The 26064-nt window shown below is 28.2% G+C and overlaps 1 protein-coding gene across 1 annotated transcript in view; it reads left to right on the top strand.

Annotated features, from left to right (window-relative positions):
* LOC113373848 (probable G-protein coupled receptor No18) overlaps nt 1-22182 on the top strand; it is a gene marked incomplete at its 5' end in the record, with an annotated part of 28285 nt that extends 6103 nt beyond the window's left edge. Inside the window, 2 exons of the mRNA XM_026614121.1 lie at nt 11659-11775; nt 21950-22182. Coding sequence (XP_026469906.1) covers nt 11659-11775; nt 21950-22182 — 350 coding nt within the window. The remainder of the gene's footprint in view (nt 1-11658; nt 11776-21949) is intronic.
* Between the last annotated feature and the right edge of the window lie 3882 nt (nt 22183-26064).

The raw sequence follows: 26064 nt of genomic DNA, 5'->3' as shown, positions 1-26064 counted from the left end.
TGCAGCTCATTTCGCCAAGGCATGAATAACAATATTTTTTCTCTATAATAATTGGCTGGATCTTGATATAATTAATATCTTGTATATCTTATTATAGCAGACTTTTGGCGGCTTATTATTTCTATTTTCCTCATCATTGATGTCAATGTCGTCTTCAATATTAATGGTTTTTTTTTTCTATTTTCATAATTAGCTGCGTATTCAGCTAGACATACGTATTCTAAACTTTCAACGCGTTTACTGTATATTTACTGAATAAATCTTCTACATATATTTCCAGTTGAATCCTTGTTTAATAATTGTTTTAAAGTGTCGATCGACTTCAACATTGACACTCGTTCAAGTCGTTGGCCGAGTATTATAAAATTGTCTTTCTACTCTGTTTTGACAAAGACAACGAAAGAACGTGGTATGCGGCTCTTGTGCTGACATTAACTACTATTAAAAATACGTTAGTTACAGCAAAATTTTTCCTTAATACTTTTATTATTGTTGTCACAATCCACGGCTGCTTCTCGTAAAAGCTTGGATAGTCCTCCTCTATCTTACTAATATATTAGTAACATAGCTTATTACCGCATATTCATCTAATATAATCTGAAGATCCATATTGGACTCGAACAATTTTAGTATATTAGAATTATAAGCGTTAATAGCTACTTCCAGCTAGATCTTTTTCAAAAATACGCGCTTCTGTTTTAATGAACTCCGAATTGACAATATATATTCAGTTCGTTCATTCCTAATTCCTTTAGAATATCTTCGTAACTCGTATTTATTCTCTCTATACATTTATTCATTAGATCGCGTATGGTTTTATATTGTTTTGGGGCTTGTTCATCTTTACTTAGCGGCTCTAATATCATTGTCTTTTTCATAACGGGATATGGAATGTGGAAACGACATTCCTTGTTTCGTTGTCCTTTATAACATGTCCTTCCATGTTTATGTATTTGCAATTTGACATATGGATTTTCTGAATCATTTTTACACGTAATGAATCTATCATCATAATCTGAATGTATTATTATTGCTTTCATTGCAATTTGAATCATATTTCGGTGGCATTATTTAACCATATATAATATATGCTCGTGCGGGCTGCCGCGCTGCTGAACTCGACTCGTTCGTAGCTGTCTATAACCTCATACTCGCCAAAAATACTGTTTGCTTGTCGCAACATCCACATAAATTGTTGACTTTGTAGTCAAAATATCTCGAGCAAGTAACTGGATCGTTTCTAATCAGTGTGGTTTTCGTATTGTGATCCATGCGTACGCTTCACGTAGAGATATATTTTTATTGTATTCGCTGTATTTCATCAACGTTTTCATAATTCTGGCCATTGTGACTCCGCAGCAGATAAAGTTAAAAAGAAAGTGGCCGGCCCAACTGACGAATCATAGCTAATAATTTTTTTTTTTCTTATCTTCCCAAAATGCTGGCGAGATCTAATGTTTTTTAAAAACTATAACCATCATCAAACTTTACTAAATCGTTTACAAAATTGCAATCTATAGCATCTGAAGCAACAATTTTCTTTAGCCAAATTTTTTTTGACCGCCTTAAACATATATTGATATTAGAATGCAGGCAATCTCTAGACTTTTTTTGCCATAAATAAGATACGGGTCGGAATACATGATCGGCGGTCAAACCGTCTAACTTCTGAACGTGCGCGATCTTTATAAGATATTTTTGAGATGAAAATGAATGACCACCAAATAATTGGGGGAAAACATAATTCATCCAAATCATCCATTTTGTGCCAAGGCAACGGGTATTTGCTCTGTCCTGGAGCAATTATACTTATCTTTGAAGAATGTCATGTGCCACATTAGTATTATTATCAATTAGCAGACTTCGTCATTGTTAATTTGATTGAAATCAATTGTTGTTGAGGTGGGTAAATTATCATCTCCATCATTGGTCGATTCAGATAATTCATCTTCTAAAAGATCTTTATCATCCACAATAAAATCACGTTTTCAACGCCGCTATCAAACATATCTAAATATTTTTGATCTACCTGCACATTATATTTTAAATATAGGGGTGTTGTAACTAAATACTTCAACGCCTCGCAAATTAATCCCGGTCTTACTGTTTCAACATATATCGCTCTTACTGTTTCAAACATATAATCGCTCTTATGACTGAATTTCGTTTTATTTGATTTGATAGTTTTCATTTGATTGAATTTTCTTGGAAGAACATTTAAGAGATCGTTGATTTGGATTGAAATATTAACCACGCTCCCTTTCAATCCTAATTGTGGATTTAAAGCATAGGCTTTAAAGCACGTATCTGCATAAAATTTAATATTGCGCTACCATTCGTTCCTCTAAATCTGTCAACCGTTTTAAGCATTCGGGTATTTTTGTAAATTGCAAATTGTTTGCTGTTGCAAATTTATAAACCTCACCACGATTAGCATATTTTTACATGTAGTACAAAATATATTCGCTTGGAAAGTTATATATGCGCGATATTAACTCTTCCGCATTTAATAGCGCGTGCATTTTTTTTATGTTATGGAATAATTTTATATAAAGAGAAGTTTCATTGAATTTTGAAACCGAATGCTTAAAGAACAGTCCCTCACAGCAACAACAAATATATGAAGTAGTTTCGGCTCTTAATCAATAAACTTTTGCTGCAGCTCTGCAAATGGATCAAATTTGTCAAATGTTTTTAATTGATTATATATGTTTTCACGATATTTTATGACATCTAGTTCTCTGTTTTTTCAATTTATGTTCGGAATTCTTCTTTAATTCCATTCTATAAGCGACTTTATCGCGCCGTGACCTTCTCATTCGATCTATATTTTTAATTTTCTTTTCTTGTACTTGTACTGTAATGCCCGATGTTACGAGTCATTCTCATGCGTGAAATATTAGAACGCGCTTCATTTAATCTAAATTCTCTATTTTTGCGCAATAGCTTATTACGAAAAGTGTTATTTTGGTTTTCGTTTATCGAAAAATTTCGAGCCTGTCTTAACCTGTCGTTGCGTTCTATATTTTTGTTGTTTTCACGAGTTCATACAAAAAATTACGTCGTAAATGCATATTACGCTCGATGTTATTGTCATTTCCTTAGTGCGATATGGTATTTTAAGTCTTAAGTCAATATTTCGCCTGATATTTTTATAATTTTCGCTCGTCCTATACTCATAATTTTGTCGAAGAATTCTATTACGCAGCGTATTTTTATTATTCTCTAACTGCTTATATGCATAATTTTGACGGAGAATTATATTCCGTTCGATATTTTTATTAATTTCAGATAGTTTATATTGACCCTGTCTTAAAAATTCATACGCAACAAATCATTTCTCCTTCGCTCTCGATGAACATTATCTTCGCGCTTTCTTGCCATATATTCAGCCAATCTTATACTTTCGTTTTTCCTATATTTCACGCATGCGTAATTTATTTTTATTTTTTCATTAATTTTAAATATCTCATCATTTTTTCTCTTGATAGCTATACGTCTCCTATGCTCTCATTTTCAAGCTGAGTGAAATTATTATCACTATGTCTAATTGTCGCTAAAACGTAGTCTATTACTTACCTTTTCCCTTCCTTAAAGCTTTCGTCCTTGCGCAAATGCCGCTATCCTATTTTTATTTAGTTCGCCTTCGGATTTTCGGTATACTGAATCCGATCGCAATTTTTCTTTGCATATCCTTTGCTGCTCCTTCCTAGAAACTATATCTTTCTTTTTAACTGCATTTGCAGCATATATTTGTTTTTTACGGCTATTTTTAGTTTTAGCAGATTTACGCTTTGACTTCATTTTATTAATTTAATAAAACAAAAGAATCAACTATTTCAATATGTTAGCATAACCAACTGAGATTTAACAATAAAAACAAAATATATTCATTTGAGCGCATGCGCACGCTGATTCGGATAGAGGTGGTTAACCTACATGAAGTGAATGCAGCCTATTTATTTATTTTTTTTTTAATTTTTTTTCTATTTATTTTTTTTTACATCATTGTTTGGATTTAATTTGTTTTAATTTTGCGCTTTTGCCTTAAGGGGGTTGTTCTTTTTTTATTTTTCATTGTTTCGGTTCTGAGATTTTTTGATATTATGAAAGATAAAAACCTTATTTAAAAAAAAAAAAGTCATCTCAATATCTATTTTTTTGACGAAGTTATAGATATATATATCTCTATATGTATGATCCTCTGAAAGCGTTTTTTTATCGCTCCGCGAGCTATTGTATGCCAGATTCCTCTTTTATTATAATACCTCATGCACATAATTTTTTAATGTGTCAGCATCTTTGAACACCATGGTGTATTTAGTGCATTGAATTAAATGGTGTATTCAGTACATTATATTAAGAACTTTAAATACGTTTTTCTCAAATTGACTTTTTCAATGCGGTGCCACAAATTAAACAAAAACTACAAGTCGGCTCGTCTTGCATTTTTTTTTAATTTGTTCACCACTGCAATACCTAGTCCCCCTACCTCAAACAACTTGATAACATCACGCAAAAAAATTTTGCGAAGCTTCTCGTCCCAAAAAAGACCTTTTTTGACACTTTTTTTTTCAAATAGCTGCCATTTTTTTCCTTCTTGCTTTTTTTCTTTCATTTTGGTAGGGGGACTGGAAACAAACTTCTTCTTCAACGTAATTTCTTTTTTTTGTTTCGGGCGATGCATGTCTCTATGATAAAAAAATTTCGAGAAAAAACAAAAACAATTACCTTGCATTTTTTGTAACAAAAAAAGAACAACCCCCTTAAAGGTTCAGATTAAATTTCAGATAATTTATATAATTTTTTTATATATATGTGTGATTTGAATGAATCTTTAATTCAAACGTTTCGCTTGAATACTTTGATGTCATCATCAGTTGATCTATAAAGTAAAAAAATTGAAAAAAATCTATAACGTTGGTATAAGAATTATAATTTTGTATAGAAGCTATAATAGAAGATAACAAATTAGAAAAAAAATAACAAAACAACAGCACTTTTGAAATTAAAGAAAGAAAATAGAATAATAAATGAAATACATACTTTCATACATACATATATATGTACACATACATATATATGTACACATACATATGCATATTACATATATTATATATATATATATATATATATATATATATATATATATAGAATTTATTATATATAGAATTTTGTCACATGAGTGGAACGAATATTAAATGTTAAATATATGTATATATGGGTATATATGTATATATGCGCTTTTAACTAATTCATTAATTTTTGAATTACGAAGCAAAATACTATACTTAATTTTTTAAAATTATTTCTAAATTATATTGTTATGTGGCGCGCCCAGCAAATTGACCAAGATTGATTGAAATTTAAAAAAATTTTTTGTCAAAAATAATTTTTTTTTGAAAAAATTTTTTTTCCTAAAACATTCGTATTATCAACACAAGGAGATAGATCTTTGAATTATTCAAATCGGACGCTTAGTTGTCTCAAAAACTGCTATTTTTTTCACATTTTGCTCTGTATCTCCGAAACCGCTGGACCTGCCTTGCCAAAACTAACAACCCCTTCTCCCCGTGATTACGAATTGAATGTTTTTAGATCATTCAAATCGGATGCTCCGATCTCGCTAAAACTCGATTTCTATTGTGCACTCTTTGCTCTGTATCTCCGAGACGGCTGGACCTGTCTTTGCCAAAAACTAATCAGCTCTTTCCCTATCGATAGAAATCGAATGTTTTTGAACCATTCAAATCGGTTGATCCGTGCGCCCGAAAACGTGGACGAAAATTTGTATCCATACATACAACACACACACCACACACACACACACACACATCCATTTTTCTGGAGTATGCCAAAATGTTCGAGGAATATTGAATGTTTTCAAATAGATTATTATAAATATTGTAACATTGTCTAATATTTATAAGAATGATATAAACTGAATTGCAGGGTTGAAATTATTTGTAAAGTATATTAGAACTATAGTCAGAATTAAAAATAAAATCTTAAATATTTCGATATACAAAAAACTAAAAAACTAAAAAAAAAAAAAAAAAAAAAAAAAAAAAAAAAAAAAAAAAAAAATGGAACAAAATTTTTTTTCAAAAATCAATTATTTTGTTAAGACAAGCAGAAAGTTCTTTGAATCAATTAAATCGGACGCTTAGTTCTCTCAAAAATTGCCATTTTTTACATATTTAGCTCCGTATCTTCAAAATGGCTGGGCCTACCTTGCCAAAAACTAATAAACACTTCTCCCAATCATTACTAATTAAATGTTTTTTAGATCATTCCAATCGGATACTCCGTTCTCTCAAAAATTCGATTTCTATTTTCTGCACTCTTTGCTCCGTATCTCCGAAACGCCTGGACCTGCCTTTGCCAAAAACTAATCAGCTCTTTTCCCTATCAATAGGAATCGAATGTTTTTTGAACCATTCAATCGGTTGATCCGTACGCCCGAAAACGTGGACGAAAATTTGTATCCATACATACATACACACACACACACACACACACACACACACACACACACACACACACAATCCATTTTTTCTGAGGTATGCCAAAACGTTCAGAAACCTTCAAAACGTCGAGAAATGTAAAAATTTCAATTCCGATTTTCGGCCCATTACAATAACTTACCCTACGGGAAGTTAATAAAATAAAGGATGTGATCTTATTTAGGTAAGATAACATATTAAAACATAAGTTTTATATGGATCTTTTCGATGTATTTGCCCAATTATTTCTTTGTTTCTGTATGTATTGCTTCAGGTATTGATGTTGTACAGATGAAAACATATCTTGAGTAAAAAAAATATTATAGATGAACGTTTTAAATCATTCTTATACAATATATACCTCTTATGCTTGTTTTTTTGTACCTTGGCTTTTTAGTACTCCACCACAAATTCATCACATCTTCACTAGTTTTATATAGTCTTATTTGCAAATGTTAGTTTATATAGTTTTTATTTTAATTTCATAACTGTTTTTAATAAATGTGATTTTTTTCTCCAACTGTTTGCAGTACTTCTTTATTAGTTATTTTCTTGGTCTACATTTATCTTTTTATCAGCCTGTCTTGCAATAGACGCTTCCAAACTAAGCAAAAATATAATAATGCAAATAAGTTCTTATAAATAAATGATTTTAATTTGTCACCATCTATCATATTGATCTAAAAATGGTTCAAACCCGTGTGAATCTATCCACATGCCCAACATTGTCCAAATTCGCGCAAAGTTTTAATTGAGATAAACGCGTAAATAGCGAGAGCAAAACGCCGTAGACCAGCGACTGCAAATGACAAACTAAATTGCCTTTAATTCAATTATTTAATATTAAACTGCTTAACTCGAGAAGCAGAGGTTTACAGCTGCTCCAGAAATGATTAAGTGTACATACAAAGTTCAAAACGTTCAGAACTCCATTAAAATTGTTGAAGGGCTGTTTGGAGATCTCTTTCAAATAATGCTCATTGTAAGAAACTTTCGAATTATAGTTGTATTTTGAGACTTGGATGTTTTTATGGAATCAAATAACTCATGGAAAAACTTATTCGTTCATTCATAGTAAAGTTTGAAGTAAATTACTTTATTTCATTTGTTCGAAATTCTTTTGATTCTTATACGTACATTTCTTTAATGAAAATTTCACAGAATATGATTAAACTATGTAATCTTATATGGGTTTTATCACATATCGATATTTGTGAAAAATCTTAAGAAAGAGATTGATATTAATCTCTGATTAGTCATTAATTAACATATATAAATATAAATTTATTGTATAAACCGAATTGAACAAACGCTTCGAAATTAACAAGATGCAAAATAATTGCAAACAATTTTGGTTTTATAACGAAATTTTAATTAAACGATAACATAATAAAATTTTGATAATGCAATAAAATTCGACCATAAAGCAGACTCATAGAATTGTCCATTATATAAACAAGTCACTAGAAGAGAAAAAGTACTGTTCAGCAACATTCTTGGATATACAACAAGCATTTGATAAGGCCTGTTTATAACAATAATAATAGTTGTTTTTCTATTCGTTTTAATATTAACATTTTTTTAATGATAATGATATAATCCTAACAATTTACTTAAAAATAATTTCTTATAAATAATAACAAAATTATTTCAATCTCTATCAGAAAAATTGATGAATTAGATCAAGTGAAGCTTTTCTTTTTAACATACGTCGTAAGGAGTTTGCTAGTGAATTTGGGTGTCTGATGACCTTGTTTCTATATTTATGTGCTGTTTTTGTTATTACAGCTTTTATGGTAGGTGTGTTCGTGTCGACATGAATAGTCAGTTCGGGATATATTTTGGTGCTCCTAAGACAATTTTCAAAAACTTGTTCTTAAATTTCTGTATTACTTCTATATTATTCTTATGAACACTACCCCACAATTGTATTCCATAGTACCCAATTGGTTTGAATAAAGTTTTATATAAAAGTACCTTATTGTATGAGCTTAATTTGGATTTAGTCTTTAATAACCAGTAAAGCTTTTTGGTTTTTATCTCAAGCTGTTGCCTCTTTTTTATGTGAATTCGCCAATTAAGTTTTCTATCGTAGTATATGCCGAGATATTTCACATGGTCTTCTTGAGGTCCTTGAGTGTTTTCTATTCTCACTGGTGGGCAGGTTTCTCCTCTAAGCGTAAATGTCACATGTACTGACTTCAAACCATTCATTTCATATTTGCAGGTTTTGTTCCATTTCTCTAATAAATTTAAATAGTTCTGGAGATAAAATGTTTAACTTAGATGCAGAACTGGAATCTACGTGGCTGGGTAGAATGCACGTATCATCAGCAAACGTTGCGATCAAAGTGTCAGTTGTTATTGGAATAGATGTGGACCCAAGACGTTTCCTTGTGGAATACCTGAAGAAACTGTCTTATTTAATGGTTTAGTGTCTAAAATATTTACATCAAAACTCCTAATCGACATGTATAATTTTATTATTAAACAAAGAGAGGTACGTCAAATTAATTTTTAATTTATGTATGCCAGGCCTTATCAAATGCTTGCTGTATATCCAAGAATGCTGCTGAACAGTACTTTTTTTCTTCTAGTGATTTATTTATATAATAAACAATTCTATGAGTCTGCTTTATGGTTGTTTTTCTAACATGTCAATATAGTATACAATGCCAATTATATATTACGGCTGACAATTTTAAATTCCCCAAATTTACTAAACGTCTTTAACTTGACATTTGTAAATAAAATAGAGAATAATAAAAAGAAAATTAATATATTATAAAAATAAAAACATTTATATAAAACTATGCATCATAAGATGTTTTTTTTTTTATTTATTTATTATTTAATAGACAATCAGAAGACAAAGTTTCTATTAGCCTATGTGATAAATTATATTTGGCGTTTAGAGGTCTCCTCCATTGAAGAGATCCTCTGCTAGAATTATTCTATAGCTGTCTGTATATAATTTAATATTGCAGGTCCTTTGGCCATTTCTTCTTGAGACTTCTTGTTTGAACCATTTATAAGATGTTCTTACATAGTTTTGCGTGTATTTATTTAATGACACAATAATTATTGTAGATTCATGAAGTATTATAAGTAGAATGCACTATTTATAAAATTACTTCACATGATTTTTAATTAGGATAGCATTTAAAAAAATGTTTTTCTGGTCTCTGCTTAAATTAAGATTTTTAATTAATTTGTAATTGAAATTTATATTCATCTTCTTATAATAAAATATTGCCCAGCTTTCGTACTATCAGTAGCATATGACAAATGAAGAAAGTTCTCAAGCATAGATATACATCCGTCCAAAGTAATTGATGTTATTTTCCCTCAAGAAATATTCAAATAACAACGTGTATACGTTAAGCGTTGCGCGTTTTATTCATAAATTCGCATTTAATATAATGTCCTAAAATGTATGGCACAATTTTCTCTAAAGTATCATTTTTCATGAATCATACTTTCTAAGCGAACTGATGTATCAATTTAGGAAATTTTACCTTGTCATGGAAAACATTTTTTTGCGGATGTTGGGAAATGTGAGATTTTTTCTTTATTGTTTGGTGTTTGGATTCAATTGTGAAAGTCATGGTAAAGGCAAAAAGTTATATTAATATGAGTTGTTTTGATTAAGAAATACTGAAAATTAATTAAATATTGCAAAAATGAGTTTGATACATTGATACATTTTTGAATCAGTAATGCTGCCTAAATTTATAATGAATTCTTGATATATATATATAATATATATATATATATATATATATATATATATATATGCTCAATAGATAAGTCCTGGATTTTTTCAATATATTGATTGTTTCTTTTCCGAACAGTAAATCCAATAATAAAAAACAATTTGTTTTTTGAAGATGTTTAATAACGACGTTTCGGAACTAGGTACGTTCCATCATCAGGTTTATTCTGTAATAATTTATATATCCATATCACGAATATTTTTTTGTTAAAAACACTCGATTTTTTTGGAGGATATTTGTAGATGTTACGACTACACAAGACTTAAACACACTGATATAATATATATATATATATATATATATATATATATGCATATACCATGTGGAAAATTTTCCATTTTAACTGTCCTAAAGTCGAGTAGGAGTTTATCTCAGCTCAGAAACTTACCTTCAGGCCTAACAACCCACTCTATAAATATATATATATATATATATATATATATATATTGCGGTTTTCCTGGTTTGCTTTTTAATATCACCTATTGTAATTTATGTAATATGTTTTTCAGGTTTTTGAATGATGACAAGCATAAAAAAGAATCCTATTTTAATATTTTCTTAATTTGACGACAAAATACTTCATATATATATATATATATATATATATATATATATATATATATATATGCTTTAGGGTGGTCCTTAATATGAACATTTTCGATTGCGCACTATCTAAAAGTTAATATTAAGAGCTACAACTTTCAGAGAATTATTTTAATAATTTTTTATCAATTTGGAACCATTTGAGCCCTTGGGAAATGCCCATATTGAGGACCACTCTAATATGCATATGTATATATATATATATATATATATATATATATATATATATATAATTTAAATTGATACATAAGATAATAAATTGAAAATGTTTTCATAAAATATTGAATAGTATACATACTTCTAAGGAATTTAGCATATGCTGATATGTGTTTGAAAATTTATGGACCCGATGATATTCAAGTTACAATATGCAGCATATGGGATCCGTATGCAAATATTTTTTAACTCGCCCCATCATGTACATTTTGAATTATTTTCAAGACATTTCACGCATTTATATGGAAAGATCATCCTAGATAAAATAATAATCGGTTTCAAAAAACTATTTTATTTAACATATTTAATAATAACAACACGATATGTTACAACAAATTTACCTTTTCACCATCTATAATTTTCATTCCATATAAAATAACAAATAGATTTCATTGAAAAATTAAGGAATTGACAAAGTAATAGTTGCATATAGCGATATCAATGTACTAATTAATCAAGAGTAAATGCATAGAGCGCATTTATAATATAAGCATTTTTTATTAAATAGAGTTAAATTTAATATTATTTGTTTATAAACAAAAAAAATTTTTTTTCAGTTCTGACAACGAGACGTTTAAGGACTGTCACCAATTGTTTCGTGATGAGTTTGGCTGTAGCAGATTGGCTTGTGGGCATATTTGTAATGCCCCCTGCAGTGGCTCTTTTTTGGGTTGGTAAGTATCCTTATAATTCTTTACACTTATAAATTTAATATATTAACTAGTATATTGATTTATTAATCTGTAATATTCGATCGATCTGTATTTTCCTTGCTACCAAATTTACTCGTGAATAGGATAATTTATTTGCTCATTGTTCTGCTCTAATATTATTGACGTACATGGTACATTTATCCAAACCTATACAATATTAAAACACGCTACCACAACTTATAATTATAGAATTTAATTCAAAATTGGAATTGAAGCCTGAAAATCAAATCAAGCATGCTAAAATAATATTGGTTTTACAATCTCGTAATAAATACAAAACCGTTAGTTTAATACGAATATACGAGAAATTGGTTCAAAATGAAGCAGTCTTTAGTGCTTCTAACTATCAAATATAGTAGACTAACTCAATCTCAGTTAATATTTAAAATCAAGATATAATATCATTCAACATCCAACTTAAATGTATTTGAATGCTTGTATTTTTTATATTTATATAAATATTCATAAAAATTGTAATTTTGTTATCTTTATAATTCTGATAGTTTTGCTTATCTTTCAAGAAAATTATTCTCGTTGCAATATTAATTATAATTCTAATCCTTATTGACTCAAATGAGAATTCAAGCTTATCTTTATTTTCAGTATGATTAGATTAAAATTTAATCACTGTTATATATAAGCTTTTGCACATATCAAATTTTATTGAATAATTGTATATATTTATATATGGATTTGAAATCAAGCTAATCTTCAGCATGTGGAACAATCGTATAATCAAAACCTTTGTTAATAAATATTGATAATACCTTATAATATTTCCTTAATTAAAATAACTTTTTGAGTAGGTGTGCAAGTGCAAGTAATCACTTAAATAATTCAATATTAAATATATGGATGATTTCCAAATTGTCATAAGAATATAAAGAATTAAGTTTTCAAGAATACAAGGAAGGTGTATAAAATAAGGCGATGGCTGCAGATATTCCAAACATATAATCACAAATTCAAGTACAGTTAGTTTGTTTTTTTTATCTTGCGTACTTTGATTTTAACAGATAAAAAATTATATTTTCTAAAAAATAAATCAGTGTGGTTTTGTACTTTTGACTATGCCGGAGTTCACTTTTTTGGTTCACCAGTAGGTACAGAATTTCAAGCAAGTTGGGTTTGCATCGGACTGATGCTTTTGCTTTTACAAAGATAGTATAAAATTTATTCATTTAATAAAAAGATACCCGGTCTCTAGAAGGAACTGACTTTAAATTCACACTGCAGAGAAAACTTTCCAAAACTAAAACGTCAAGACATAACCATTCAAACACGCCGTTCTTTACATGAAACAAGGTGTGTACAAATTTCCCCGAAATACAAAGGCCCTATGCCACGTATATGAATACATACGTGCTCTTTTAGTCTTTGTTCCTTCTGTCTACCTGAAATGCCACGTAATTTACGACCAAAACTTTCCCAGTACATTATATTTAGGCGGAGCACGAAATTTAAAGGTGTTTATGTCGATAATGGTCCACGTTTTTTTTTGGAGTTTGGAGTTTTCAAACTCTTTTTTGCGATGATAGCTTAAACTGCTTAGGAAATTATGTCTGAAATTTTTGTGACATGTTGTGGTTTATGATGTACATAAAACGAGTGATTCAATTATATTCAAACGGTATTAAATGAAGTGAATTTTAGGACTATTAATGAAGAAGACCTACTAAAGTATAAGCTTCAGTAAATTGAATATAATTTCTAATTAACACATAATTTTATTAAGAATATTTGGTAGATTTTGTGCAATATTAAAATTATTTTTTATTATTATTATGCCTTAATTACCTTCCCGTAGGGAAACTCATTGTGATAGTCTAAAAATTGCAAATGAAAACTTTTGTTTTTCTTCACGTTTTAGATGTATTTGAACATTTGGCATACCTCACAAAAAATGAGTGTATGTATGTGTGTGTTTGTGCGTATGCAACGATACAATTTTTAGCCAACGTTTTTCATATTTAAAAAGCATTTGATTCCTATTGATAACGAAACGTGCTAATTAGTTTTTGGCTAAGATCAGAATATGGAAATTATATTTTTAGCAAAACTCAGAATATGGAAATTAGATTTTTGAGAGAACAGAGCATTCAATTTGAATGATTTAAAAACATTCAATTAGTAATGATGGGGAGTTGTTGGAAGTCCAGCCGTTTTGGAAATAAGGAGCTAAATGTGCAAAAAAATTTTAGTTGTTGAAAAGAACTAAGAATCCGATTTGAATGATTCAAAAAACATGTTTTCTTTGTGAAGACACGATGAGTTTTTGGAGAAAATACAGAATTGTAATAAGTTCAACTTTTTTTAAATCGTTTTTTGAATACCGAAAATGATTCGGATTCTGTTTTTAATTTCAGATAGGATTCTAAAACACACTTATATATTTCAAATAAATAATTTTAACTTTGCAATTTAGTTATAAACTCTTTTATTTTGTCTATAAAACTTAAATAATAAAAGTTACAGTATTTATAATAATCTATATCAAAACATTTAATAGTTCTCGAATATTTCATTAAAGTACGTAAAGTTCCAGTAATTAGCCTTAAAGCTGGATACCACGCATCACTACTTCAATCTTTTTTATTTTTGAAGTAATTTTTTTCGAACAATTTATACCATTAACTCGTATAATAGTTGTTTTATTTTGAACTTATCTGCCATATGAATAAATATATTTAAACTCTAGAATTTGCTTAAAACATTAAAAATAGTATCATTGTTCGGAGAGAAATTTAAGTTGTGTAGTTTATTAAAATAAACGATAAATATTTTGCATATTTTTTCAATGTTTTTAATTTAATTCAATTGCAATTAATCTAACAATGATGAAATATAATATTTGAACTAACTGTAAGTTGAGTATAATTGATATCTGATAGTTTGTTTTAGGCAAAAGTCAGAACACAACATTTTTAATTTTATTGTAAAACAATAACTTTTTTCTAAAATTATATTATGGATAATATAATAATTCCAATAAATTATTATTGAAAAACATAATTAAATTGTGATACAATAGTAATTTCTTAAATAAGTTCATTTTCCATTAGTAATGCTCCGGATCTCATGATATTAAAATAAACGATAAATTTCTTTCATATTTGACATTTTTTTATTTTTTTATTTAATTTAATTACAATTAATCTAACAATAATGAAAAGGTAATATTTGAACTTATTGTAAGTTGAGTATGATTAATATCTGATAGTTAGTTAGTTTTAGGTAAAAGATCTTCAACATTTTGAATTTTATTTTGAAACAATAACTTTATTCTAAAATTATATTATGCATAATATAATAATTACAATAAATTATTGTTGCAAACTTGCAAAACATAATAAAATTGTGATGCATTAATAATTTCCCAAATAAGTTCATTTTCCATTAGTAATGCTCCAGGTCAAATGATATATTATCCTTCCCTACATGTTGAGTATCATTTGATTACAACATTTGAGTTAGAATATTTGATTTTGATAGGTAAGTGCATAATATTTATACATTTCCTATGTAATATTACCGTATAAATAGCATAAACACCATTAGCACAACACCGATGTGTATATTACATCATGAACAACTAGTATAAAATTTGTTTACTTTGAAGAACCGCAACGTAAACCTTTCAACAAACTTACATATCATCAATATGATCGATCGTAAATATTTTATATGAGAATATTTGTATTCTGTTTTAAGTGAGATACTAAACACTTATGATTATAATAGGCAGAGGAAAATGATTCTTGCAAAACAAAGGTACAGATGGTTAGAAAATATATAGGCATGTTGTTAGAAGTATTTAATTAGCTAGCTGCAGATATTAATAGTTATTTCCCTTTTCATGAAAAATGTAATTTGGTTACTTCAAATCATTAAATACAAGTTTACTATTATATGTGACGATTTTTGTTTATAAGAAAGAATTTAAAGTAAAACTTATTTGCTACTGTACTAGATGGCATTTAAGTAAAAATAAATACATCATATAACAATTTTGAATAATGTTTATTAGTAATATTGTAACACTCATGATGCACACATTTATTAGTGTCAACTATTATACACATTTATATAATGATATATTATAAATTATATATTTATAATAGCATTAAAAATATGAATAATATTTAAAAACAATAATGTAATTAAAGTCATACTCCAAATATGACATGTTAGGTCATTGTGATTAGCATTTAGAACCTTCATTAGAGAAATGAATAATTGCTGATTAATAAATTCTATAATATTCATTCACATAGTGGATTATGTAAAACAACGTCTAAAGGAATATATTTTTACAATTAAACTCATCATATAATTGTGTTTGAAGAATTTCGTGTAATTAAAATTAATATACTGCTTGTATTTTTTTTACTTTTCCGCTGGCGATATAATCTCATTTTTTAAACAGCTGTAATATCTGTCTTGCTAAAAAATATTTTCCATTCTAATAACTTCAAAGATTTATAGAACTACGAACAATATAGAAATAATTTCTGATCAATAAACTTACGTTTAGTACACGGCCCAAATGTTTAATTTGTTTTATTATTTTCAAGGAACAGGGTAAAATATACTTCTGACTCAGGCATTTTTCAATAATCAAGATTTGTACTAAGATGTAACTTCAAAATGTTCATTTATCTATACCGATTTCCTTATTGGTATCGGTACGCATACAACGTTGATGCCGATACGCATCAACGACAGATCACTATTCACATACACGACGAATAATCACAATCGACCCGTATTGAAATGATTTCATCGAGAGCGAATGACGTACAGTTCGGACATAACGCATTTCCGTTGCATTTGTACGGATTTACACCCTAGTCGCGCTTGAAGAAGTTTTAGTTTAAAAATTGGTGTTAGCCTTAACATTAAATATCTAATACGTTAACTCTAGAAAATGCTAAGAAATAAATTGTAATATTTCCAAAATATAAATATAGAAGTAAACGAGAAAAAATATCTTTGTCGAATAATCTTTTTAGCAAATTCATACTCAATAGAGTAACCAAATAGATACTTTTTTCCTTAAATAGCTATAATGAATGTTCAATAGAATATAGTTATAATGAATGTTCAATAGTGATGGTAATAGAATAGAAAAAAAATAATTTAGAATTCACTCTTTGGAGGGAGTCTATTGATTCGAGAGAAATATTAATAGAAACTTAAGCCATCAAGAAAAGGTTACCACTAAGTGACCTAAGTGACCTTAGGACCTAAGTGAGTCGAAATCAATGGTAAATTTTGACACTTATAAATGTTCAATTATCTAATAATGTTACTAATTGTATGTGATAATATATTACGTAATAATATTACGATAACCAAAGTTCATTTTTGTTCAGGACAATATTCCCAAGGTACTTCTATTGCCACTTCTTCGAGGTCTTATCATATATCAGTATTCCTATCGCAAAGTCGTTTAAGATAATACCTTACCTATACCAAGAGAGAAGATCAGGCATAAATTGCGACCTCGTAAAATATGACCGTGAAATGTAACCGTTAACATTCTAAATTCCATATGTTACTTTAATGGCCTTGTCTTCAGTTTTCCCTATCTGGAAAATCGGAGTACTATTCGCAAATGAAATTGTTAATCTATCATGGAAATAAGCATTATATAAGATTGTAGACAAAGTACCTGCATCTAGTTTAGTTAAAATAAACCAATCTTTTGCTTATGGACAATGAATATTTAAGGACCAATCAGTTTTGCGCTTCGATCGGCCGAACCGTTTCTTTGTAAATCGCAGAAAAGTGAAAAAAATTTCGTCCACGTTTTAGCCCGGAATTTTGAATCGATTTTGAAAATTCAAAAACCGTTCGAAAAATTTTGGTTGGGAAACGACTTGATTAGTTTTTGGTAAAGATAGGCCGGGCCGTTTTCTTGTAAAGAAGGGGCCGTTTTCTTGTAATAAAGTGTTAAAAAAATTTTTTTCGACGATTTTTATGATTTTTTTTTTGACTGTAGATACCATAGTCTTAGAGATCATACTAAAATATTACGACCCTACGACAACTCGTTTAACTTTAAAAATTCGTCAAAGTTTGCAAATATTAGTATCTTTTTGGCATTTGTCAAAATTAGACCTTTGATCCACGTTTTCTCAAAAATGCCTGTACCGATTTCAGAAATTTAAAAGCCATTTCATGTATCTCAATAAGGACTATCGTTTGTCAGTTTTGTGCAACGATCTGCCGAACCGTTTCTATGTAATTTATGTATGTACCGAATCGATTAAAAAAAATCAAAATTTGTTCGAATCATATTAATTGGGAAAATCAACTAAGCCGTTTTCTTGTAATTAACTGTTAAAAAAAAATTAAGCCGATTTTTATGGAACATTTTTGGCGATATCATGGTCTTGTAGAACTTACTGAAATATTACGGCCTTACGACTAGTAGTTTAATTTAAAAATTCATCAGAGTTTGAGAAAATGAGTAGTTTTTTTGACGTTTGTCAAAATTAAAATTAGATATCAGAAAGGTTACATACATATACTCGTATGTATATATATATATATATATATATATATATATATATATATATATAGTTCTTGAGATTTTACTGAAGATGCTCTTGAGATATACTTGAAGTACATCAAATTGGCTTATACAATGTATAAGAAATAACAATTTGAACTTCCTTTAAAATACAATATGAGTTCAATTGAAATAAAATTTGTAGCTCGGTAAAGAATTGATTGAAAACATACTATTGTATATAAAAGATTGACTATATCTGGTATACAATATATTGATAAACCAAATTCGGAGCCACTTACGTATATTGTCTGAAAGTCTCCTGGAAGAGTATAAGGAGCGCTATCGCATATAAATCATTGGAAGCGAATATTTGCCATAACACGCAATAATAATGAAGTTTAATATATCATTAACGCCGGAATAGCTGTCTGAAAATTATTTATTATACTATCATGGGACAACGTACTTCTCCTCCTTTCAATGTCATTGAGGAATGAGGTTCGAGAAGGAATTTGTCTTTTGGCTTTCATTGGATTTCAATTACTTGATAGAATGTCAGGGGAGAATATCGCTTTGTAACTAATCGACTATGAATGCATGTCGTGCTATAAATTAGTGATTAGATTGGAGCACATTGGCAAGTCACTTCTAAGAATTCTGCCCCAACATCTTCTTTAGGCGAAACACGTGGACCACATTTACCAATTCAACATAGAAGTCCTAATAGTAACAATAAATAAAATCAATACAATACTTTCACAACTTTTATTTTAAAAACAAAAATATTTTATACTTTATTATCTTCCTCCCATAGGGTAAGTTATTGTAATTGTCCAAAATTCGAAATTGAAAATTTTTAAATTTCTTCACGTTTTGAAGGTTTCTGAACATTTTGGCAAACCTCAGAAATAATAGATGTTTGTGTGTGTATGTAAGTATGGATACAAATTTTTTAAAAATTCTAACTAAAGTTCTAATATACTTTAAACAAATATTTTTTCATCTTTGCAATTCAGTTTATATAATTCTCATAAATATTAGACATTTTTATTTATAATAATCTATTTGAAATCATTCAATATTCCTCGAACATTTCGTTACGGTACGGGAAGTTCCAGCATTTTGCCTTAAGGCACGATGCTATACACACAACTAGATATATATTTTAAATAATACTGTTACTAATAATACTGTTATTATATTTGATCTCATTATAATAGTGATTTTAGGAGCTCATTTCGTTATAGTTCATGCTAAAATTATTTTCACAATATAAATATATATATATATATATATATATATATCTGTGTATTTATTTATAAATACCAGGCGGGTGCATGTACGCATGCAAAACTCAAAATATCATAAAATTTTCATGAACCATTTTACATTGTATTTATGTTTTTGTCTGCAAATTCTATACTCATAATATGTTGATTTATAGTTATTATCCTGTTTTCATTGCTAATTTCAAAGTCTGTTTTGTAAAAATATCCGGTAGTTGAACTTATATTTCAATACTGTTTGTTTTTCTTGTATTTCCTTAGATGTTTTTCTTAAATAATTAACTATTGCTTTTATGGAAATTGTATCAAGAAAACATTCGTTTTAGTTCGTAAAACAAAAAGTTTTAAAAAAGTATGTTTACTGGTGGTAATTAAATATTTGTCGAAATGTAAATAAAAAATCCTGTTTATCCATAAAAGATCTGTTCTTGTAAGCTTGTGATAAAATGTGGAACATAAAAAATATTATGGCGATGATGTTGAGATGTATTGATCTTACAACCTGATTTTAAATCGAATATTAGCGATGTTATTATTGACTTTGAAACATAGAGCAATATGAGATTCGACGTTACATTAAGTGATTGGATTGGATTAGATTGGAAAAATTGATTTGACCACCTTATACACTTCATGAACATGAACACACTAAATAAAATGTTTAACTAGTGGTGCATAGCATAGTACCTTGAAACAAATTACTGGAACTTCCTATGCCAACAACTATATCATTAAAAAAAAACTTTGATAAAACTAGATTTTTGAGAAATCTTGAATTTTTTTAGAAAATTTGACTTTTTTTTAAATTTCGATTTCACTTTATATTTTGATTTATTTAGAAAATTTTTAACATTTTTTTAAGCAATCCCACTCCATGGCTGTTTTGCAGTTGAAATATCAAAGCGCATAAGCACCGCGTAGTCGTCTAACGTGGGAACATTGCTACGGAACCCATATAAATGTACACAAAATTTGTATTTATTATTATAATCTTTATAAAATAACTGATAATACGAGGTACATATGTCCAATGCTTAGTTTTGACCGCCGTTTTCGGGCACACGGATCAACTGATTCAAATGGTTCAAAAAACATTCGATTCCTATTGATAGGGAGATGTGCTGATTAGTTTTGGGCAAAGCAGGTTCAGCAGTTACGGAGATAAAGAGCAAAGAATGCAGAAAATAGAAATCGAGTTTTTGAGAGAACGGAGCATCCGATTTGAATGATCTAAAAAATATTCAATTAGTAATGATTGGGAGAAGTGTTTATTAGTTTTTGGCAAAGGCAGCCATTTCGAAGATACGGAGCTAAATGTGCAAAAAATGGCTGTTTTTGAGAGAACTAAGCGCCTGATTTAAATGATTCAAAAAACTTTCTGCTTATCTTAACAAAATAATTGTTTTTGGAAAAAAATTTTTTTGTTTCAACTTTTTTTTTCAATTTTTTTTCCAAAAAAAATTGTTTGTATATCGAAAATAATTCAGATTTTATTTTCAATTCTGACTATAGTTCTAATATACTAAACAAGTAATTTCAACTTTGCAATTTAGTTTATATTATTCTTATAAATATTAGACAATTTTACAATATTTATAATAATCTATTTGAAAACATTCAGTATTCGTCGAACATTTCGTTACGATACGGGAAGTTCCAGCAATTTACCTTAAGGCACGATGCCATACACCCTATTAGTTCACTTTTTTATTGAATCTCTGGAGACGCTGCCTTTACAAAAATTTTACCACTCGTTCATTTTGTCAATACAAGCAAAATGATTTTTGAATTATTTAAATAGAATACTCCGTTATCTCAAAAACTGAAAAACCATTTGGCACTTTTTGCCCCATATCTTAGTAACGGCTAGACCTGATTATGCCAAAAACTAATCAGCACGTCTCCTTATCAGCAGGGATCGAATGTTTTTTGAATTATTGAAATCGGTTAATCCGTGCTCGCGAAATCGTCGTCGAAAATTTATATCCGCACACACACACGCATACATCAATTTTTTCTAAGGTATGCCATAATGTTCAGAAACCTCTAAAACGTAAAGATATATAAAAATTTTCATTTTCGATTTTTTGCGATTACTATAACTTACCCTACGGGAAGTTAAAAATAATTAATAACAACCGAAACTAAAATTTACCTATTTGACCTACTGATCTAAATAGAATACATATAACAGTTTATGAAACTTTTCATATTAATTATATTATACGGAAGTTTTATTAAATTATGTTATACGAAAGTTTTATTGCTTTTATATATTGTTACCAGATATTTGGTCACTTAAGTTCATAGTATTTCTTTTTTTTTTCAGGAAAATGGCAACTCGGATGGGTCCTCTGCGATGTTTGGATATCTTTAGATATTCTTTTATGCACAGCATCGATTCTAAGTTTATGTGCAATTTCCGTAGATCGTTATTTAGCCGTTACACAACCTCTAAACTATTCTCGACGAAGAAGATCTAAAAGTTTGGCACTTCTGATGATATTGGCAGTATGGATATTGGCACTTGCCATAACTTGTCCGCCGATATTAGGATGGTAAGTTAGTTATTCTGTATTACGCTTATAACTTTGGTTCTACTAGATAATATTTAGCTTGTCGTAGTATTATTATTAACTTCCCGTAAAGTAAGTTATTGTAATCGTCCAAAAATCGAAATTGAAAATTTTTACATTTCTCCATGTATTGAAGGTTTCTGAACATATTGGCATACTTCAGAAAAAATTGATATGTGTGTGTGTATGTATGTATGGATACAATTTTTCGTGCACGTTTTCGGCCGCCCGGATCAACCGATTTGAATGGTTCAAAAAACATTCGATTCCTATTGATAGGGAGATGTGCTGATTAGTTTTTGGCAAAGGCAGGTCTAGCTGTTTCGGAGATACGGATGGAGCAAAGAATGCAGAAAATAGAAATCCATTTTTTTTAGAAATCGGAGCATCGGATTTGAATGATCCAAAAAACATTCAATTCGTAATGACGGGAAGTAGTGATTAGTTTTTGGCAGAGGCAAGTCCAGCGGTTTCGGAGATTCAGAGCTAAATGAACTTTCTGCTTGTTTTAACAAAATAATTGCTTTTGGAAAACAAAATTTTTTGTTTCAATTTTTTTTCAAAAATTTTTTTTTTGTATATCGAAAATAATTCAGATTTTAGTTGTAATTCTGACTAAAGTTCTAATATACTTTAAACAAATATTTTCAACTTTGGAATTCAGTTTATATAATTCTTATAAATATTAGATAATGTTACAGTACTTATTTAGAATAATTTATTTGAAAACATTTAATATTTCTCGAACATTTCATTACGGTACGGGAAGTTCCAGCAATTTGCCTTAAGGCACGATGCTATACACCCAACTAGTGTTTTTTTATTCAGCACGGTTGTGATATAGATATATTTATTTCAGTTCAATTTAATTATTTTTTAATCCAACACTGTAGAAAAAATTCTGTTCCGTTTGCATTGAAATATGTTGAATTGAAAAATCAATTCTGGGGGTTTTATAAATAAGGATTCAATTTAAATAAATCATAATCCTTTTAATTTCAAAACACGCTCAAAAATATTTAACACACAACTGTGTTTTTCAACACCGAATAAATTATTTAATTTAAATAACTTATTGAAACTATAATAAACCGGAATAAAATTTTCAAAATCAAATGATATTTCGATGGTAATCTTTTATGACTAAAATTTAATAAGGATGTTTAATTTTTGAGGTATATGAATTTTTGTTAATTGTTTTATTAAAACATTTTGTAACTTTGATAAAATCAAAACAGTTAATAATAATAACAAAAATATCAATAATAACAATAGTAATAATAATAATAAAAATTATGAATAATAGAAGTAATTTAAAAAAAAATTACAATAATATAACTAAATAATAAAATTGTAATAAATAAGTAACTAAAATTGAAGAATAATAAGAATATTCAATTAAAATTTTCAAATAACTCACTAATAACACATGCCCAAAATAATGTTGAAATCATATATGATTGTTCATATAATATGAACTGTGGACAAGTTAAAGCAATATTTTTTCACAAAATAGCGTCGGTCTAGAGAAAATGTTTTTTACAAGTTTTTTTTTTGAAATTCCCGATGTTTTTAAAAATAGTGAAAATTGGAATTTGGGGATAATATAGTTTATACTGAAAAAAATATAGTTTATACAAAGAAGATCCTGTAAAAATTTTAAGTAAATCGGTGTAAAAAAAATGTACACCTATTCTAGAGTAGGTTAAACTTTGGTAAACTTGAGTAGATTCTAGTTAAACATTGAAAATATAAAAAAACCAAAATCGATTTTTTTAAATTCTAGACCAAAATAAGTTTAATAATATGCTAATTTATTAAGAACACAATACTTTATGTATAATCTCAGCTTCATCTATAAAAATAGTCGTAATACTCTTAGATAAAATATTATTCTGAATTATTTATATTTGCCTTTGTAAATAATATCAACATAAACACTCAATCTACAATTTAATGTAATTAGTTTATATGAATTTTAATCTAACAATTTAGTCTCATCTTGTTAAAATCTCAGACATATTAAAATGGAATATCTTATACAGCTTTTCTCTACTTTAGGAATATTCTCACGTGGATGAAGTCTTGTTGCAATACGTTTCAATGCTATTACACCGATTACTTACTCTATGCATAATCTACGAAGATTTACATAAGATTAACACGTGTTGGATTAAGCAGCAAAATATAGTCTCGTTTAATACATTAAATTAAAAGCACATTTATTTAATTAGATCTCATAACAACGTAACTTGTGCATCTAATCTAAGGTGACCGTCTCAGTTTTGCTGGGGCCTATCCGGAATTCTACCTTGTGATGCGGGTTTTTTTTAAAGCAAGATTTGTACCGGATTTAGATCTTTTGCCTCGGATTTTTCTAATATATAGATTTAAATTTAATATTAACAATTGCATTACAATAAAGTTACAACTACCCATCAAATATCTGAAAATGCTATATACAACCAGTATTCTTAAATGATACTAATGCAAAAATGCAAAGATCTAAAGGCGAAGTTAAAATAGCTCCGCACATAAATAATTTCGAAATTTCGTTTTCAATTTCACGAAAATTAGCAAAAATTATGAAAACGATCTTTTAGCTGCTTGCTGCTTGGCACAAGTGCTAATTTTTACTAATTGTAAGTTAATTATGAAGAAAATTGAACAATATTTTATACAAAGCATAAAAGCAAAAAAAAACATTTAACGAGTTCGCCATATAACTATTTTTTCGGTTTAATTGAGAGTTATAATCATAAACAGACATGCGTTAGATATACAGTTATAACATTATTATACAGAAAGAAATTATAGAACCAGAAAGATTGTACTTTCAAATAAAGAAAGAAATTTATGAAAATATTCAGTAGTTATTTTTGTAGTACTTACAAAAAAAACATTTTTGAAATTGAAAGACTTTCGTAAATTTTGAAGTTAAATTTTAATTAATGATTATATGTGAGTAAAACTCCATATGTTATATTTTTCAATATTGAAGTTTAATCAATTTATTAAATAAACTTACATATATAGGTAACAAGTCTGCTATTTATCGTTTTTTTTTTGTTTATTTTAAAGTTATAATCTTATATAATTATACGTTGGATATATAGTTGTTATAACCTTTTTATAAAGCTATTAGCTGGAAGAATTGACTTTTAAAAAATAAATTTGAGAAAATATTCAGTAGTTTATAGCAATTTCAAAGAAAAAGCTATTTGGCCCTATAAATCGAAAAATATAAGATATAATAATATATACCTTCCATATATATAGAATCGTATAATAGTCATACTTAATATCAGTATTTTTATAAAAGTTGATTTTTAATAAATCCATTAATAGTATTTTTAATTTTGAATCATATTTAAATAATTTTCTCCTCCCCCTCTTCGATTTTAATATAAAAAATATGATCACCTTAATCAGGGCCGGTCCTGCCTTGCATGCGATGCATGCAAAAAATGCGGGCGAACGCCTAAGAAGGCGCCAAAACGAATTTCTGAAATTAAAATTATAATATAATATTTATATTTTTTATATAAAATCTAGAATACTTAATAAATTATAATAAACAATCTAACTTAATTAGGGATACAGAGACACAAAAGGCATTTATTCACATTTATTTTGCAATGTGATATCAGTAGAAACAATTAATAACTCTGCAAATTAGTAAATAACAGCTCTCTTTATTGCTTAATCTACTTATTGAATTTTTTCTTTGTTTGAAGTTGCCGTGGAATCGAAAAATAAATTATCTGGTGTTCAATCCCATAAGCTCAAACCTGCTAATGATTAAATTAATTATAGGGCATTATTGACGAAAAATTGCGAGCTGATTTAGTTATATATAAACAAATTA

Source organism: Ctenocephalides felis, unplaced genomic scaffold, assembly GCF_003426905.1.
Source record: "Ctenocephalides felis isolate EL2017-DRISC unplaced genomic scaffold, ASM342690v1 CF-g0.4_SCAFFOLD_01604, whole genome shotgun sequence".
NCBI lineage: Eukaryota > Metazoa > Arthropoda > Insecta > Siphonaptera > Pulicidae > Ctenocephalides > Ctenocephalides felis.
The sequence above is the reverse complement of the archived record's forward strand: the minus strand, read 5'-3'. Positions and strand labels throughout refer to the sequence as shown.